This window comes from Cupressus sempervirens, chromosome 2 (genome assembly GCF_028749045.1).
Source record: "Cupressus sempervirens isolate cs-2001-9-10 chromosome 2, ASM2874904v1, whole genome shotgun sequence".
In the NCBI taxonomy this organism is placed as follows: Eukaryota; Viridiplantae; Streptophyta; class Pinopsida; order Cupressales; family Cupressaceae; genus Cupressus; species Cupressus sempervirens.
Window position 1 is genome coordinate 335,765,788 of NC_143119.1, and position 19,405 is coordinate 335,785,192.

Here is a 19,405-nt window from a genome sequence, read left to right on the forward strand (position 1 = left end):
AAGCCATGCTATTGTGCTTGAGCAAAGGAGAAGAAATAAGTATAAGTATGATAGTAATAACCAAGCTCAATATACATTGAGCAATCCAATACTCGCCGAGAAGAGACATCACCAGGAAGATCAAGCTTAACCAAGCAGGAAGGTCACTGAGTGACAACAAAGTTATAAAGCCTTACAAAGGATACATAAATCTTTAAAATGACACAAGATCTTAAGAACAACAATCTCACTAAGCAAAAAACTACATTTACAAAGATCAAGAAAATGACTCGATAAGATTTATTGGTAAATGTGATTTGATTGTTTATGATTCCAACATAGAATGGAAGCCAATGAACTAAAAGGAAAGAAAATAATGGAACAACGGTGACTCTAGATCATTGATTTAGATCAAGTGTGATTTCTAGAACATTCCTAAACCCTAATGTGGTCAAGGATCATAGGAGGAAAAAGATACATATTTACAGACCTATAGGGAACAATTTATAGATTGATGTTGGTGTTATTCCTGCTAAAATATTGTTGTTGTTGAAGATGTTTTCTATTAGAGGGTTATACTAGAAGTTCAAGGAGGAAGTTCTACTACAAACCAAAGATTCAAGTAGCATAAGGAAGGATTTGAAACATCCTTCATAGGAGGTGAATAATTGAGAAGAAGAGTGATTTGATCAAGCAAAGTAAGTTGCAATTATATAGATCATTTTCATTGCTATTTTCTAATCAATTTAATAGTAAGATCTTTTCACAAGGTAGAGCTAACAATATTATTGTAAATATCTTAATAGAGTACACACTCAGTATAGTGTTGTAAAATCTTTGCAAAAGGTAGATCTTTATAGATTTGATTGTATTACTCCTAGTAGAGTAAGTCACTAGAAGTGATACCCCATTTTAGCCTTAATAAGGCAACCTCTTACTGCAGTAGTGATGGATTTGTGGGTACCATCCCCACAATAGTTTTCCCTCTAACTACCTTGGGTTTCTACGTGACCAAATCACCTTTTTATGTTTCATGTTGTTGATTTATGTTTACATGCATATGTCAAGATATATTAGCTATATTTACTTTCATATAAATATTGAAGTAATGTATGTGTATGTTTACGAAGTGGATAAAAATACAAAGGGGTAATCAAATTTGAAAAGGCATAAAATTTTTAGAGGATATTGATTTACACCTCTCCCGCTCCTCTTAGCATCCTTCCTTTCCTAATTAATCCAACATTTTGGTCTTCCGTAATTGGCTTCTAGTGTGACAATGGTTTCTAATTAAGTGGATTTCTAAGTTGTGACCATTGGTCTCCATAAGTGATTTCTAGTTTGGTTTCCCTTAAAGAAAATAGTATCGATCTCATTGTTGTACTCATAAGTGCTTGTATTGGTCTCATATTGATGCTTAAATGGTCCAAGCTATTTAGAATGATGGTTTAATGACATCCACATTACTGGTAATGGAGATAAATAAGGCTTCAATCATGAGATGTTTGTTTCTAAGTAGATTATTTTCCTTGAAGTCCAATTACTTATTGTTCAACTTTTGTGGATGATTGTTTCTCCTACTAGTCTATGTAATGCATTACTAGGTGATCTTGATAGCAGCTACAATCTATAGAATTATAGAACTCTATTCTACCAAAGTGTATCCTCTCCTAAACCTACCCAAATTGGTGGCCAACCTATAGAGACTAGCATTGAGCTTCTAATTCATTTACTCCACAAAATATAGAAAAACAATTATTATTCATTATTAAAAAAAAACATAATCTTAATGCACAATATATATATATATATATATATATATATATATATATATATATATATATATATATATATATATATATATATATATATATATATCCAATGCTCGATATGGCAAAGATCCTTAGAGGTAATTTATATTCTTTTCAATTAAATTTTATTTAATTAGTCAATAGGCTTTTAGTTGAAGGCTTGCCTTTGTACTTTTATGTCCAAAAACTTATCTTACATTATAAAACTACTCCACTAGAAACAAGTTTTCCCAAAGTGCCAAACCTCTTAAGAGCACTTGACAAATCTCCTTATGACAGAAATGCACCGGATTTGAAATTTTGTTTTATATATTAACTAAATCAAAAATCAAAAAACTTGATTCTATGACTTTTTAATTAATAAATAAATAAAAATAAAACATCAAATCTGATACATATATTCTGCTAAATAGACATCGCCCTTTGCACACCCAGCTACCAGCCACCAGCTACCATGACACCTCAACATAACCATTCAAAACACTGCAAAGAACAAGAAAAATACATAGCCCTATTATGAAAATGGGCATGTAGGCCAGACACTACCTCCTCCTATCGCTTGTCCTTGAATCCCCATTTCGCCAGCATCTCTTCAAGGGTCTCGCTCAGCATAACCCCACCCACAATCTCGGTCCCAAACTTGGGCATGTGCTTCATCTTCGTGGGTCTCGAGAAAAAAATTCACTTCCAATTTTATTGCAAGCTGCACCTCCTATGTGCTCTAAACAAACTAGATCGCTCACTAGTTGTGGCCAAAAATGCAAAAACCATCCAGTTCAAAAGCTCCGATGCCTCTAGATAGTTCTACAACACACCACCCGGAATCATGAAGATAGTGTACATTATGTGAGAAAATATTAAAAAAAAATTCAATCACAAAAAACAACCTAACCCTAAGATTTGCTCGGGAACAACTATTATTGAGTGATAAATTTTGCTCGGTAACCAAAAAAAAAGGTAGCAGGAGAGGTTATCGAGTGAACTCGGTAAACACACAACTTAGTAACCAAAGGATATCGAGTGAGCTCGGTAAATGAAGAGCTCACAACTTGGTAACCAAAGAGGGTGTGATTACCAAGTGAACTCAGTAGGCAAAGCGATTACCGAGTGAACTTGGTAGCCACAAGAGAGTGGAGCTCGGTAGATGAAGACACCGAGTGAACTCGGTAGACACTGTAGAGAGGAGCTTGGTAGATGAAGGCACTGATTGAACTCGATAATGACTATAAAATTAAAACTCAAGCTAAAGAGCAAACCGAGTGACAAACTTCCAGGGTGAATGATTTCACCATTAAAACCAGAAACTCAAAGCTTGAAACTTCCAAATAAACTTTCCAAAATGCAATGAATAGAAGAAGGAAAATAATGGATTCAAGTATGCCTGCTTACTTTCTATTCAAATATAATTCAAAGTATTAGAAATCTAGGAGCATTTGGCTTCAACCAGAAAACCCTAAAAATAACCCTAAAATTTTAAAACTTCAAAAACTTTAGGCTTCAAACTTTAAACATTAAACGTGTAGCTCTAATGGCTGCATACAAAAATGCCTGGAGCAATCACTGCTTCAATAGGAAAAATGAAAAAAAATAAGCTATAAACTTACAGAATGACACAAAGGAGCACGTGCTACTACAGGCATGAATAACACTTCCTCCTGTCTCTGCACCAATGGATCTACTAATCACTTTTCCTTCTTTCTTCTCTGCAATTTCTGAGCTCTTTCTCTTTCTTAACTAACTGATCAAAATGAATGATAAAACATTCCTTTTGTCTTCAGCAAAATTATTTTCCCTCTCATTTTCGATTTCAAAATCTCACCTACCCGTAATAGATTTTTTGAACGTTCAAGGTGGTAGGTGGGCATTTGGCTCTAGGGAGAAACAACCAACCACAATTAATATTCCAACACTCCCCCTTTATCCCAAGCCAAACAAATAAGGATCACTACTGATCCAAATAAACTACACCAAGACACTCTCTTAGGTGTACAAAACTTTCAATGTCTAATGGCTTGGTAAAAATTTTTGCTAGCTATTGTTCAGACTTGCAATATTCAATTTTGATATCCCCATTCTCCACCAACTCTCTGATAAAGTGATATCTGATCTCTATGTGTTTTCTTCTCCCATTGAAGACTGGATTCTTAGACAAAGCAATATATGAGATGTTGTCACAATAAATTGTGGTTCCATCTCCTTGCCTTTCATTCAAATCTGTCAAGATCCTCCTTAGCCAAATAGCTTGACATGCTGCTCCATTTTTTGCTATGTATTCAGCCTCTGCTTCACATCCATTTGAAATACCTTCCACTTGTGTTGAGCTACAATTGCTATGACAACACGCACGGTTTCCATTCTTGCGATAGGGGAATAGGTCTCATCATAATCTCTTCCATACTACTATTTTTAGCCCTTGACTACTAGCCTTGCCTTATGCCTATCAATATTGCCTTCAACATTGCATTTGGTCTTGTAGACCCATTTCACTCCAATCACTTGCTTCTTGGGAGGCAAATCAGTTAGCTCCCATGTCTCATTCCTTTCTATGGCATCTATTTCCTCATCCATGGCCTTACACCATTTCTTCTCCTTAATAGCTTCTTCAAAATATATTGGATCACTATGAGAAAATAATGCAAAATTAACACTCTCATCATAATATTCATACCTTTCATCTTGGTATATCTCCCTAAGACTCTTGGTCTTTCTTGGTAACAGGGAGGAGAGTGTGCGATTAGAATCTTTGCTACTATTGCTTGGCCCTGACACTTTGTCATGCCTAGAGGAGCTCGGTAATGACTGAGGCTGCTTGCCTTTCCTTCTATCTACTCCTTCTTCTTGATGTTCATCAGCATCCTCTTCACTCATGATTGGCACTTTACTTGAAGTGCTTGGTGATTCATCAATTGAACCATACCAAGACTGATTTGCAAGAAATTCCACATCTCTTGAAAGCATCATCTTGTTATTCAGTGGGTCATACAATTTGTATGCCTTTGATTCTGGACTGTACCCTGTGAAAATGCATTTCACACCTTTGTTATCAAATTTTTTCCTTTGCTCTTTATGCACATGTGCATATGCAACACATCCAAATACCCTTAAGTGTTAAACTGTCCATCTTCTTCGTGACCATGCTTCCATTGGAATTCTGTCACGAACTGCCTTTGTGGGACACCTATTGATTAGGTAAACTGTTGTTGCCACAGCCTCTCCCAAAAATTCAGTTGTGAGACCTTTCTCTTTCATCATGCTCCTTTCCATTTCAACAATGGTCCTATTCTTTCTTTCAGCCACTCCATTCTACTGTGGTGTATAGCTAGTTGTGAGCTCTTTCTTTATGCCATGTTTCCTGCAAAAATTTACAAAAGAATTGGAGGTATACTCCCCTCCTCTATCTGATCTGAGGACCTTGATGTAATGTCCACATTCTCTTTCAGCCTGGGCTTTAAATTCTACAAATTTATCAAATGCTTCAGATTTATTCTTTAAAAAATACACCCATGTCCTACAATTGAAATCATCTATGAGTACCATTTTCCATTTTCCATTTAATGAGTACCATTCATTATAATAAATTCATCCACCTAAATGCAGGGATAAAGCCAACCCATGAAAAGTGGGTGAATTCCTCGGTCGTTTCTGAGCTAGAATGGCTTAAATATCACACACTAAGTTTAATTCTCAGATCAAAAGTGTTAAATAGTCAAAGTTGACTTTTTTTCTGAAACTTAATTCTTCCCTTAGTGTGTAATGTTTTAGCTAGACATCATCCTAACTCATAAGGGCCCGTTTGATGAGTGGAATAGGGATACGTATTCCAAAAATTTTGAATTCCTTGTTTGGATGCACCAAAATGAGATTGGAATACGAAGTAAAAATGGAATATGTATTCCATTTTTGGCCCAAAAATGAGGTTTTGCAATTCCACCAAAATAGGTATTATTGGAATATGTATTCCTATTCTATTTTAAAAATTTTTAGAAAACATAAATTTTTGGGTCCGCAAATTTTTATCAAATATTGGCTGAACCAAACAGAGAACAGGAATGCATTCTATTTCGAAATACATATTCCTATTCCGCTCACCAAACGAACCCTAAGTTTTTCATTTTGCAATTTGATTTCCTTTGCATAATGTTTGTGAGATTTTGACATTGGTAGTGCTTTAAACTTGAGGATGTCAATTGCTTTGGTGTTTTCTCGACCCATAGTACACATAGTTTGCTTTAATCTGCAGTTGTGAATAATATTCCTGCACTAAGAGCTTTAATAGCCATTGACAATAATTAGTGATGAATCATGTTACATTTCAGTATACAACTTTGCAACATGTAACCTTTTGGTTCATAGAACAGGCGTCCATGGTGTATTATTCTACAACATTTCCTCACTCCCATGCCCATCTGTTCTACTCGTTAGGGCCTCTATATTTGCAACCAGAGGTAATCCAATCTGAGATTAATGTTAAACCTTAGACAAAGAAAATTCTGACCACAGCCATGTTCCCAATTCCTATGCTCAATTAGGCACAAGGATTTACAGATGTCTGTTAGCAAAAAATAGTTTCAACTAAAATCTTCTTGGTAAATTCAAAAATTAATTAATTAGTTGTTGCTCTTTATGAGCTACTGTCAGGAAAATAACACAGCTGCACTGCATGTGCAAACTAACATCTCTCTCATATTTAAATAACAGATGACAGGCGAATTAGCAACTTATTGATGGATAGATCACATTTCATGCACTCACGATACGGCACAAGTTCATTTTTGGGGGATTCCATTGGCTTCAAGCTTGGCTATGGAAAAGGATGTTGTCCAAGGGTCAAGTCAGGTGACCAATCACCATTTAATGGACAAGTAATGGGAAGCTCCCTCTCTCGTTACAACACAGACAAGTTGCTTTTGTATCTACAGAGTTCCAATAAGGGTGTACCTGGCAGTGCTATTAATCAGGGCATTCCTCAGTACCTGCAAAGCACTGGGGGACATGTGAGTCAAGCTCTGACACTCTCATCATCTTCCTCCGGTGAAGATCTTGCAGGGTTAGGTGTAGCATCAGCTACTTTATCAGGAGTCTCTGACTTTGGGTGTGCTCTCTCTCTTCTGTCATCGAACTCCTGGACCTCAAGGGGGGCTCCAAGTTCAGCCTCATTTGATCACATTACCCCAAGGAGTGTTGTTGTTACAATGGATTAGCTTATACAAGAAACCACTCAGCCTCTCATGGTGCACCAGCAAGCAGCACAGCGCAACTTTGGTCTTGTCTCGCCAGACAAATTGCTAACTAATAGCTCCCAGTCCTCCACAAGTGGCTTTCCTGTAAGTTTAGATAAAGAGCACCAAGGAGAGCAACTAGGTGGTATTGGAAACTATGAAGGACACATGTTCGGGTTGTTGCAGGGAAATAATTTTAGAGGTTCCCATCCAACAACTTCCCAAGATATTGAACGCACCATGGACTTGATGCACAGGACTTCACAGGCACAAATTAGTAATTCACATGGTCAAGCTGTTATGATGCATCATGATGGTAGGCAGTTTACAGACTCACAGCTGTTGAGGTCATTTGAATCCTCTATTTATGACACTAACCAAATGCTTTAGCTTTCATTATGTTTATTGTATGGGCGTCATTGTTTCGCTTTCAAGAATCTTGAAGCTAAACTGTTTAAGCTTCATTATGGAACTGTTGAAGGCTTTTGGCTGTAAAAATAGATTTCGTTCAATTTTTATTATCAGGTTGTTTGTTATGCTAGTTATCATGTTTATTCATGTTTTGTCTTATAGCTTTCTTCATCTTTCCTTGCCAGTAGCTGAATTTTTTTGCTAGATTTGTAAAAATAGGTGCATGCTTATATTGGTCTATTAATTTTTAAGAGGCAATGCACTCATTACACTTTTAATCACCGCTTTTAAGATTGTACTGATTGAACACATGGCTATTTAGAAAGCTGACCGAAAATATGGTTGAAAAGAATAAAAATTTGAAATAACTCCTTTCCAACGTCTCATTTCCTAATTAAAAAATATGCAGTACTGTTCATGAAATTGAAATTAATAGCTTTATGCTAACTGGAACTAAACACTGGATAAAACTAAAATTAGAATATTCATTACTAGCAAATGTTGTGCTCGGGGTATTAGAAGAGGCACATAAACAAAGGTAAACTTGGCATCCTAAAAAAAGAATCATATATATCTTCTAGCAACTGCCTTGAAACAGTCTATTTGTACGTTAGTTTTTCGATGGTTTTGAGCATTATGGACATTTGAATCGTCTATTTTAATAGACCACATAATCTAGCTTTCTTCATGTTTCATCATATAGGTATTATTGACAGGTCCTAAAATGGAAACTGCTCAAACCTTGTTATGAAATTACTGAAATGGAACTGTTTAAGCCGTGAAAATTTGCACTAAGAGAGTGATGTGCCTTTCGATTATTTCCACTTTTATGTTACTCTGGTAATTATCTTTAATTAGAGTCTGTTGTTATATAGCTTAAAACCTATTTATCTTTTTAAAATCATTATTATTCCTCTATTGTTGTCTTCTTCAATTTTCTTTGCAAGGATTTTGAATATGTTAACTGGGTTTGCTGGCTTCTACTTATATCCATATCATCGGAGAATTATATCATTATGAATGTATAGGTTATGAAGTTGTATTGATGGGAATCAAAATATCATTCATGTCATTCAATCTTTGACATTGTTGAGGCTTTCAATGTCAGATCATGGCATCATCAACCATTTTAATAATATTGATAGTGTCCGTCAGTGTTATTATGATCAAACCTTATCAGTCAATTTCAATCTTGTAGCATTTAAAATGTCGGTTAAATGTTACATATCAATTAATTCATGTCATGTGTCCTTGGCATGTTATCAATTTTGATCTATCAATTAATTTGACCATGGCTTTGGTCTACATTTTCATCATCTCATTCGATATCCATCATCGTCACATTTTCATCAAAGGATACAATCGCATTCATTTAATCAATTTGGCCAATCATCTGCTAATTTTCTCTATAGGATTAAATAACCCATAATTTAATCTTATTCTTTCTAATTATTCTTCCTAATTATCATCCTCAATTAATTAATTTTATTAATTAATTAGTTTATCATCGTCAATTAATTAATTTTATTAATTAATTGATTCATTATTTGCAAACCATGGAAATTCTTAATTCCTAAGTTCCATTTTTCATCATTAAATCCATTTTCTGCTAATTCTTATTTTTTGGAATAAGAGGATTTTTAATTCAAATATTCCATCATCATGACACTTGGATATGACACCTCGTGGATTCTCCTTTGACACTTGGCTGAGATTTTTCCTAATCAAATATTCTTATCTCTTACGCATGTCCCTATTTGGCTTATTCGTCATAGATTCTTGGCTTTAAGTGGGTTGAGGAATCTTATGACGGGTCATAGATTCTCTTCCAAATTTGACTCTCGTGTGTCATAGAATCTTACTTTTGGCATATTCTGTCATATGCGTCATAGGAATTATTATTACCTCTTACGCATGCCCTATTTGGCTTATTCGTCATAGATTCTTGGCTTTAAGTGGGTTGAGGAATCTTATGATGCGTCATAGATTCTCTTCCACATTTAGCCAAATTTGACTCTCATGTGTCATAGAATCTTACATTTGGCATATTCTGTCATATGCATCATAGGAATCTCTTGCCACATCGCATGTGTGTGGGTGACAAATCCAATGCTCTCACCCTACATGAAAATTATAAAATGAGCACTCTTTCTCTCATTTTGGGTCCTTGAATCCTGGAATGTTGAAATCTTGTGTCCTGGAATCTAGAATGCTTAAGTTTTGAAAATCCAAATTGTTGAATCTTTGAGTCTCTACTTCTTTGCATGTTGCATGTTGCTATCCTTGCTATCACCAAAAAGACTGATCTGTTAGTGTCTGATACAACCACTAAACTTATAGAGGGGTGTGTTGAACATTTTTCCAACAATATCCCCTCAGCGTTACTTGAGCATTACCTGACATTTTGAGGATTCGAACTTGGACCACTTGTTAGAGTGGAGTTGCCATTGCACCAAAAGACCGATCTGTCAGTGCCCAATAGAACTACTCAACTTATGGTACATAAGAGGTAGTTAAGCCCTTGTCACGGGTCCTGAGGGGAGCGTTGAATATTTTGCCAGCAGGATTTTGGCTGTGCAGGCCTGTAAGTTTGCAGAAAATTTGGTCACTACGGATTTTACCCTATAAAAACAATGGAGTACATGGATGATTTGGAAAAGGGAAGCATGGGTGGCAATGGAGATATTAAAAAGGCTCTCTTAGAGAAAGGAAGCACACGTCTAACCATATCCAAATGTGGTTGTCATGGCGGTAAAGATGCTAGAAAGGCAGATAATGTTGAAATCTTCTGTGGAAGTGCTATAACTGCAATATTATGTACATTAATAGTTGCCCTGGGGCCTGTACAGTTTGGTTTCTGTGTAAGTTATAGTTTCTTATTTGAATAGATTGATTTTTAATCTATGCATCCATTACAAGAGTCGACCTGAATAAAAAAAGGAAGTTTCTGATAGCAACGTTCTTGCAGATTGGATACTCTTCGCCCACACAAAGTGGGATCATCAATGATCTTGGGTTAACTGTTTCCCAGGTACTATTATTTGATGAATGCATTTTTGCAATAGGATAGAATATAGTTTATGTGGTAGATCCTAATATAGAGTCTTGTTGTTTCTGTTAGTTCTCCTTATTTGGATCTTTAACTAATGTTGGAGCCATGGTGGGTGCAATAATTAGTGGACAAGTTGCTGATTATATTGGACGGAAAGGGGTAAGTGCCTTCAATGTTTTTCTTTCTTTACTAAAATAAATTTATATGTTAGACCTAATATGCTACCGCTAAAGGGATACACTGCAAGATTTTGTCTTGTACATCTAGTAGCAACGATGGTCATATAAATTCTTTTTTGTACCCAGTCTTTAAAGATGAGTGCAATTAACACACATTTAGATTTGCATAACCTCTTCTTTGTTTGCGTGTAGGCATTACTAGTAGCTTCCATTCCCAACATTCTTGGGTGGCTTGCTATTTCTTTTGCCAAGGCAAGCTAATTTTCCTTTGATAAAATGATAGCTAAACGAATAAGAAGTTTGATAGTGATTTTCCTTTGGAGCATAAGGAAATTCCTCTTTTTGATGTCATCACCCTATGGTTACAGGATTCTTCATTTTTGTACTTGGGAAGAGTGCTCGCAGGCTTTGGAGTGGGAGTCATCTCATTCACTGTAAGTCAATTTTTTTTCACAATCTAGAACAAGCCTATTGTTGTCATTTTTAAGCCATAAATTATTACACTTAATAAATTAAAGAGCATACAGGCACGTGGACAGCTATGAATCTAACCATATCATGGGTCTTTTAGGTACCAGTATACATATCTGAGATTGCACCAAAGCATTTGCGAGGAGGTCTTGGGGCAATAAATCAGGTCTATTTTGTAAACTCAAAATTCTTTTGTATATTAATCATGATAATAGTCCTAATATAAAGTGTAATTTGATACAGTTTTGAATCTTATACTTAATTGATTTTTCAACAGCTTTCTGTGACAATTGGTATTATGCTGGCATATCTATTTGGACTGTTCCTTTCATGGCGTCCTCTTGCAGTTGCAGGTACCTTTTATTATGCTTTTGCTAGGTGAATTTAAAAAAATAAATTAGATTTTTAACTTTTATGAAAGAAATCATAGGTTGACAACTTTAGCTGGACAGGTATGATCCCTTGTGCCCTTTTGGTATTCGGCCTCTTCTTCATACCAGAATCCCCAAGATGGCTGGTGAGCATATTTCACATACAGATACATTTTGAAATGATATTATTCAATTATCGCTAACAATTTTAAAATGACATGTACTATACAAAGAAACTTATTTGGCAAATTTATGATTACTTGAGTGCAGGCAAAAGTTGGTAATGATAGTTTTGAAGCTTCACTACAAGCACTCCGAGGATCTAATATTGATGTCTCCCTTGAAGCAATTGAAATCAAGGTGCTACAATTTCTCCAAGATGAACTGCATTTTTTTCCTGTTCCATTAATTGCATCATCAAACTTCTTACTGTGTTTTCAATATTCTACCAGTTTGAGGAGTCATCTGCTTTTGTATAGATTTTGCTTTTTTTTTTAAGCTTTTCCTATCGTGAATGGGATTTAATTGTCTATTAGTTAACATAACGTCTATAATGGTAGAATCTTGTCTAACTAATGGAAATATTATGAGTCTAGAGTGTCATGGAGATGAATAGTCAGCAAAGTAGAATCAAATTCGGTGAGATCTTTGAACGGAGATATGCCCTTCCTCTCACTGTGAGTTACATCTTAAGATTTCCCCATTTGGCCAATTTACACAAGTAGGTTTATCAGTCAACAACTACTTCATTCTTCCAAAATGGACACAACTCACAATTTTGTATGCTGATATTGTCTTGAAATGGGAGACTGCAGATTGGTATTGGGCTGCAACTTTTGCAGCAATTAAGTGGAGTTAATGGTATTATGTTTTACAGCATTTCCATTTTCAAATCTGTTGGTGAGTTCTAGCCTATAGGTATCTAAAGTTGAGGTTCTATATCATGTCTTTATTCATGTTCAATTTATCATATTATAAACTATGGAATCTATAGCATGCTTTGCAATAGCCTTTGGCAGCAGAGAATTATCTTAGAAATTTAAAGTCAATGAGATAAAAGGTTGTTGGAAGTGATTTTTAGTTCATAGTGTCTATGTTAATCTTATTTCTTAAACAAAGCACTGAGCTACGATTTGTGCTATCCACAAATTTGCAGGGATTTCATCTGCTAGTGCTGCATCACTTGGACTTGGTGCCATTCAGGTTTAATTATTGTCTTGAAGTCTTGCATGAATTTGTCTGTCATGATTTAGTCTCATGTTGCTTATTAATAAAGGATAATGTTACAGGTGCTCACAACTGGGCTTACTGTATGCCTAATGGACAAAGCTGGTCGACGTCTTCTCCTTATGGTGAGAAAAACCTTGCAGTTATCACGATTTTGTATTGTTTCATTTGGGAGCATAGATTCAATGGTGGAGAGAACTAACATGTTTTATTGTTTTGTCAATAGGTCTCATCAGGAGGGATGGCCATATGTCATTTTCTTGTTGGCCTCTCATTTTACTTGAAGGTAGTGTCACTAAAAGCCATATGTCGTTTCCTTCTTGGTCTCTCATCTTACTTGAATGCAGCGCCTCTAAAAAGCCTAATGGTTGATTTGAAGGTCTATGAAAAGCATGCCTTCACTTTCTACTGAACACTTATTTGGTGGTGTTATCTGGTGCCTGATGGTATGGAATTTCTTGGCTGTCCAAAGCTAACTTCTAGTTTGCTCTTATTGCAGAGCCATATGGAAGGAGCTTCTCAATATGAAATTTTCTTCAGTGTATTAGCTTTAACAAGTTTACTGGTAAGTTGGGAATGAAAACTCAAATATGAATATAGAAATTGGAAATAATAGAACACTTGAGTAACATAGCTCTTAGGATTTTTAACACATACTAAAACTTCTATGCATTAACTAGACATTCTCTGTCACATCGTTCTCTTGTCATATTGATATATATCATTTGTTATTTGCTGATTTGATTACAGATTTTCATCGTTTCCTTCTCACTTGGTATGGGTGCCATCCCATGGATTATCATGTCTGAGGTAACACACTTGTAACATTGACTAGGTCACATTATTGCACCCTTTATAGAAACACCGGGAAGAATCTCTTGGTCCTTTAATCACTTAAAGTGATGCTACTAATAATCCGTTTCTCTATTATCTAACTCTTCTTGTGCTACTGTAGATACTTCCACTCAATGTCAAGGGTCTTGCTGGCAGTGTAGCAACCCTGGCACACTGGATGACATCATGGGTGGTGACAATGACTATCAATTTACTAATGCAATGGAGCTATGCTGGTGAGTTTTTAGCCTTAAGCTGTGCATCACTTAAGCATACCAAAATTGCCCACTAAATCATTGCCAAATGGAAGAGTTCCGCTATAACAAACAAGTAAAAACATATCCTTGAAAGAGAGGTAGCATGTTCAAATCCAGCAGGGGTAGGGAATGTATGCCCCGTTTGTAGATCTAAAAATAGATTGCAGCAGGAATGTGGATGAAACACCTATATCCATTTGATAGATCTTGCGAACCATATTTAGTCTAGAGTAGGCTAGAAAACATATTGTCAAAAAATGAGTAAATAATTGCTCATTATGAACAGTTTTCTGAAGTTCCATTATTACCGTCTTATTGTTGCAGGGACATTCACGCTATATTCTATTGTGTGCACCTTCACACTGGCCTTTGTGGTATTGTGTGTTCCGGAAACCAAAGGACGAACTCTGGAAGAGATCCAAGCATCCTTCAGATGAGCCGCTATGATGAATTCATCCCTTAGCAGATGACGAAGTGGGTTCAATTCAAGATGCACCATTGCATCGTCTGCGACTGCATATTACATTGTTGATTCTTTAACCGTGGGGGCAAAGTAATGATTTGTAATTGGGAGCAGTAATCTAATCCATCATTATTCCATTAAAAGGTTGCTTCCCAACCTCGAATTCTTTCATTGCAATTACTATTCACACGTGTATTCGGAATAAAGTTTTCTTTCTTCTTGTTCTGTTATGTAATGTATAATAACTGGTTTTCTACAGGGTTTCACATATGATTTACAATGCAATTCGATCAGCAAACTGACTAGATAATTACAAATATCCTTAAACAAGTAGAATGTAACAAACAAACATCTCAAAAAGAAAGATGAGGTTATAACTTTTTTGTGGGCTTAATGGGAAGGCACAAGCTGGTTCTCATTATGTTTTCATGTTTTCACAAGTTTTTACAATGGCAAGTTACAATGGTAAGGGATAAATTAGGAAGAAAATTTATGAAGTTTATGAGGAACATAGCCAATTTGAGTAACTCCTTGTGCAAGTTTATGATGAGCACTTCAACCTTTTTAATGCACTATAGCCATTAACTTGGTCATCTTATTATGTTTCCATGTTTCCATGAGGTGTCATTACAATGGCAAGGGATGAATTAAGAAAGAAATTTTATAAAGTTTGAGGTTAAATGTGCAAGTTTATGATGAGCACTTTTAACTTTTCAATGCACTATATCGAGTAACTTGGTCCTCTTGTCCTTGTATGCAACACATTTTAAAATAAAGTGTTGTTCAACACAGGCAAACTCTCTCTTCCCAAGCCTCTTTTGCATTCTTCCGTACATTTTGAAGTTAGTCACATTTGAGATTGAATTCATTGATATAATGTATATACTTCCAAACCAATTCCCCCAATTTTCTTGTAAATTTTATCCATAAAAAAGATATTTATTGTTTGTGGGACACATTGAAATGAATATTCTATTTACTCATCAACTTTATGTTGTGTTGCACCATGTACTTTTTTGGATTCTTTTTAGAAAACTTTTTAGATGCACCATAGCAAGTTCTTTGATAGGGGTAGCTCCCATTTCACTTAGCATTATATCAAATGGGATAGTGCTTTTGATTCTAAACTTGTTTGTGATCATATGCTTTTGGATTCCCTTGATTTTCTTCCATTGTGAGTCTTAAGTGTTGATGGTCAATGACTCACACCCATAAAAACAATCAGTAGAACAATCCTAAATGCTTGCCTCTCAACACTTGTTTTGGAGAGCATAAAATGTCTTCCATCTTTCTAACTTTCTTTTCTTTCTGCAACCATTTCATCTTAGTTTTTTGTTGAAGTCAATCCTACGATATAAGGGTATTTTTTCAAAATAAAACTTATGTTGATACTGCTTTTAACAATTAGAGAAAATCAAGACTTTAGTCTTTTTGATATTGACCTATAGTAAAAATATTTTGCAAAAGTGCTCAAGGGAAAAAGAGAGTAGTTGTCCGCATAAAGCAACAACCTTATTAAATATTCTCTCAACTTGATACCCTCAGTATTTTGCAGGTTTAACCACTCTTCAAGTTTGTCAATGTATAAGCCAAACAAACATAGTAGGTGATAGTGGGCAACCTTGTTTGACCCCAATATCACTCATGAAACATTTTATAAGCCAAACAAACATAGTAGATGATAGTGGGCAACCTTGTTTGACCCCAATATCGCTCATGAAACATTTTATAAGCGAAACAAACATAGTAGGTAATAGTGGGCAACCTTGTTTGACCCCAATATTGCTCATGAAACATTTTAAAATGTCAATTAAAGTTTTGATTTTGAAATGTTAGCTAAATTTTTGAATTTAAAATGCTGACTCAAGTTCTGATTTTGAAATGTTAGCTAAAGTTTTGAATTAAAAATGCGGACTCAAGTTTTGATTTTGAAATGTGAACTGAAGTTTTGTATAGGGATCCTTAATTCTTCCATTTTGACCTAAAGCTTGTCCTTAGGGACAGTGTAGAGAGCCTTTCTAAAGTCAACAAAACAACAAAAATACCTCATCCTTTTTCTCCCACTCTTTTTGATAATGTGCCTTAAAGCAATACAATGATCAATTGTTGAGTGTTTTGGCCTAAAACTAGTTTGACTTTTTATACGTTTATGTTTTTCTTCAACCTATTTTCTATTACGTTGCCAAATAAGTTTATAAATTGAGGATTGATCATTCCTATAGTTGGAGGGGTTATTGACATCATCACTCTTAAAATAGGGCATTCCAGGCTGATGTCCAATCTTTAGGAAACCTATGTCGACTAATATTATTGAAGATATTCGTAATGTGGTCCTAGTTTCTTAATACCCATCTTCACCTCTTTCACGATGATTTTTTGTTCATGTTGTTGACCAAGGGTGGTGGGTCCACCTCACCTTCTTGTTCATACAACTTTCTAGCATAATCAAACCATTAAGTGGCTATAATATTGTTTTTAGTTTGTTTCCTTTTAGACTAAAGTTCTTTCCGAAATAGTTTGGGTTATTTTTACTAAGGAAAATTAGTTCCTCTTTCCTTGTGACCATAAAATCTACTCATTTCATCTTTAGAATCTTCTTGTAAACTTTAATGTCAAGGTTTATTTAATTTGATTCTCATATATTCCTACCCATTTTAAATTCCTTATCTAACTATACTCTGTTTAAAGATTTTTGTTAATGCATAGCTATTAACATTGTGCACTTGCATGTCCTCCCCCCTTATAGAGTCTCATTGTAGCCCTAAAGATGTTTACCATTTTTTCAGTCAAAAGATTTTTTCCCTTATGAAAGTGATCGTTGAGGAAATTGAGATTTTGTCCCAAATAGCTTATCATTTGCCCACAACAAATTTATGTACAATAGTCTATGATCAGATTTGAGATATGATATGTGTTCCCCAATCACAACACCCTCAATTCTCTCATATAAATTATGAGAATAGGTTGCATAATATACCACACATGCACCATTGCAAGTATTGCAAGTGAACTTGTTTGAATTTCACCATCTAGATAAGACATTGCAAATTATTAAATCTTAATTGCCACATAGTGTTATCAAGTCTTACCTGATATGGTAAATATTATCAGGAGTATAAAAGAGTTGTCTATATTCTTTGTGAGGTATATGCATGATGGAAAATATATACCACTATAAGTAATCATTTATATTGAGGGTGATGTGACATAAACAACTCTAAGTGTGTTTGATATCAACCATATAGCTATTTGAAGATAACAAAGCTATGGATAAAAATAGCAATGGATCCTCCTCAAGTGTAGGAGATAAAGAATAAGTTACTTGATGAGTAAATACGAATATGTAACACCCCGCTAGCAAACCCAAAAGAAATTAACCTAAAATTTCACTAAGTTTTCCAAACAATTTTTTTTGAAAGATAATAACATAACAACAACATATATAATATAGGGGAAGTAATAACATACACATAAACACATACCATAAAAAAAATTAAAATTCTTAAGGGTTCCATGACATTGAATCACATTTAAGTTTAATTAAAATTAAATCTAACACATAACCAAAATCCACATCATAGAATTATTACAAGCACAGATCTATTTAAGCAATATACAATTATATAAGATGTCACTTGGCAATAGTTAGAAATGTTTAATCATCTAATGTACAAGTCACATGGTATGATAAGCTAAAAGAATATACATCATCAATAATATACAACATCTCATAAGATCTTTGATAATCAAGTACAACATCTCACAAGATCTTTGATAATCAAGTACAATATAAAAGAGAATAATCATCCAATAGAAATAGAAGGTTAAAAAGAAAGGATTAATTGCATAGATACATCTAGCAATGGAATCCAATGGTCGGATCTCAAAGGTATAAGAAATATGCACTACCACCTGACCTCATGGAACCTAAATGGCCCACTCCCACTGCACTAAGGAGATAAACTCAAGTCCCATATGGATATCAAAACACAAGTCATAACCAACATCTAGGTCAAGGAAACACTTGAAAGAAAACTATCTCAAAGGGTACCAAGGCACAAGTATCAACTAATCGCAGAGGCAACAATGACATGTAGGAAATCTACTATGCAAGTGGGCAAGTGTCATCACATGAGCCAACTATAAGGTTACCCTCCCAACCACTATGGACTCCGACCCCTTAGTGTCTCTATGCAACATCAATATCCTTTCGTACAAACAAGACATACTAACAAGTCAACTCTAAGGTTACCTTGATAGTCCCTTCGAACTTTAGACCCCTAGTGACTTTATGTGGCACCTTATCTTATTAATTTATTTCAACCCATTTAATGAAATGTTATCACTTATTATAATAAGCTACAATGGGTTACCCAGGAAACCTCTCTGGGCTTCGGCCTCCATTGCAAGCCACTTTCCAACATGACATATATATAACCTACCCTAAGCTCAACAAAAGTAGAAGGTATTATAAGACCAAAAACCACACATCAATTCTTAAACAAGCAAATGGAAAGTACTAAAATATAACTGATCTTAATTATAGATTCCACCAATACGATCATCCTAATAGGACTAATCCAAACTCAACTACACATAAACCAAATCTACATCATAACATGACATCACCAAGAACAAATCACATAATCACCTCAGTCCTATACAAGAAACTAGGAAGCAATCCAAAGATAACTAATCGAAGACTCAAAAGGTTATACTAGAAAAGTCACACCATTCACTTTAGTTCTACACAAGAGATATTGGAAAGCAATAATAGTCATCTGAACAAATTTCTCATAGAACATGCATGACACATTACCATGGGCATGTATAAAAGATCGTAACAAAAAATAAGCCATAATATCATCACAAACTAAAACCCCCAAGCCTCTCGTAATACAACCTGACTAGTCAAAGATAAGTCAACCCCAAAACCAAACATTAGTAAATCACACATCGCATACGGTACATACAATGTAACTTTCTTGATACATTCGGTTTTGAAAACACAAAGGTTTAATTTTCACTATGGTTTTTAGCTTTCATTTTCATTTCCAAATATCATAGTTCATAATGTTTTCAGTCTCAATCAGGGTTTTAGTTTCCATTTCTCTAGTTGCCAGATTCACTA

At 35.0% G+C, this 19,405-nt stretch overlaps 1 protein-coding gene and 1 pseudogene across 1 annotated transcript; both read left to right on the forward strand.

Moving 5' to 3' along the window:
- The first annotated feature begins 6,154 nt into the window (after positions 1–6,154).
- On the forward strand, positions 6,155–7,399 carry LOC149572485 (uncharacterized; annotated as a pseudogene).
- A 2,654-nt stretch (positions 7,400–10,053) lies between these two features.
- LOC149572486 (sugar transporter ERD6-like 6) lies at positions 10,054–14,377 on the forward strand. The gene is made up of 18 exons (XM_089811418.1): positions 10,054–10,281; positions 10,389–10,451; positions 10,542–10,631; positions 10,844–10,903; positions 11,020–11,085; positions 11,223–11,288; positions 11,400–11,475; positions 11,575–11,639; positions 11,764–11,853; positions 12,090–12,170; positions 12,309–12,393; positions 12,650–12,696; positions 12,783–12,845; positions 12,947–13,006; positions 13,220–13,285; positions 13,471–13,530; positions 13,676–13,790; positions 14,136–14,377. The coding sequence occupies exons 1-18, from the start codon at positions 10,054–10,056 to the stop codon at positions 14,246–14,248; spliced, it is 1,494 nt and encodes a 497-aa protein (XP_089667544.1). The 3' UTR covers positions 14,249–14,377.
- The last annotated feature ends 5,028 nt before the right edge of the window (positions 14,378–19,405 follow it).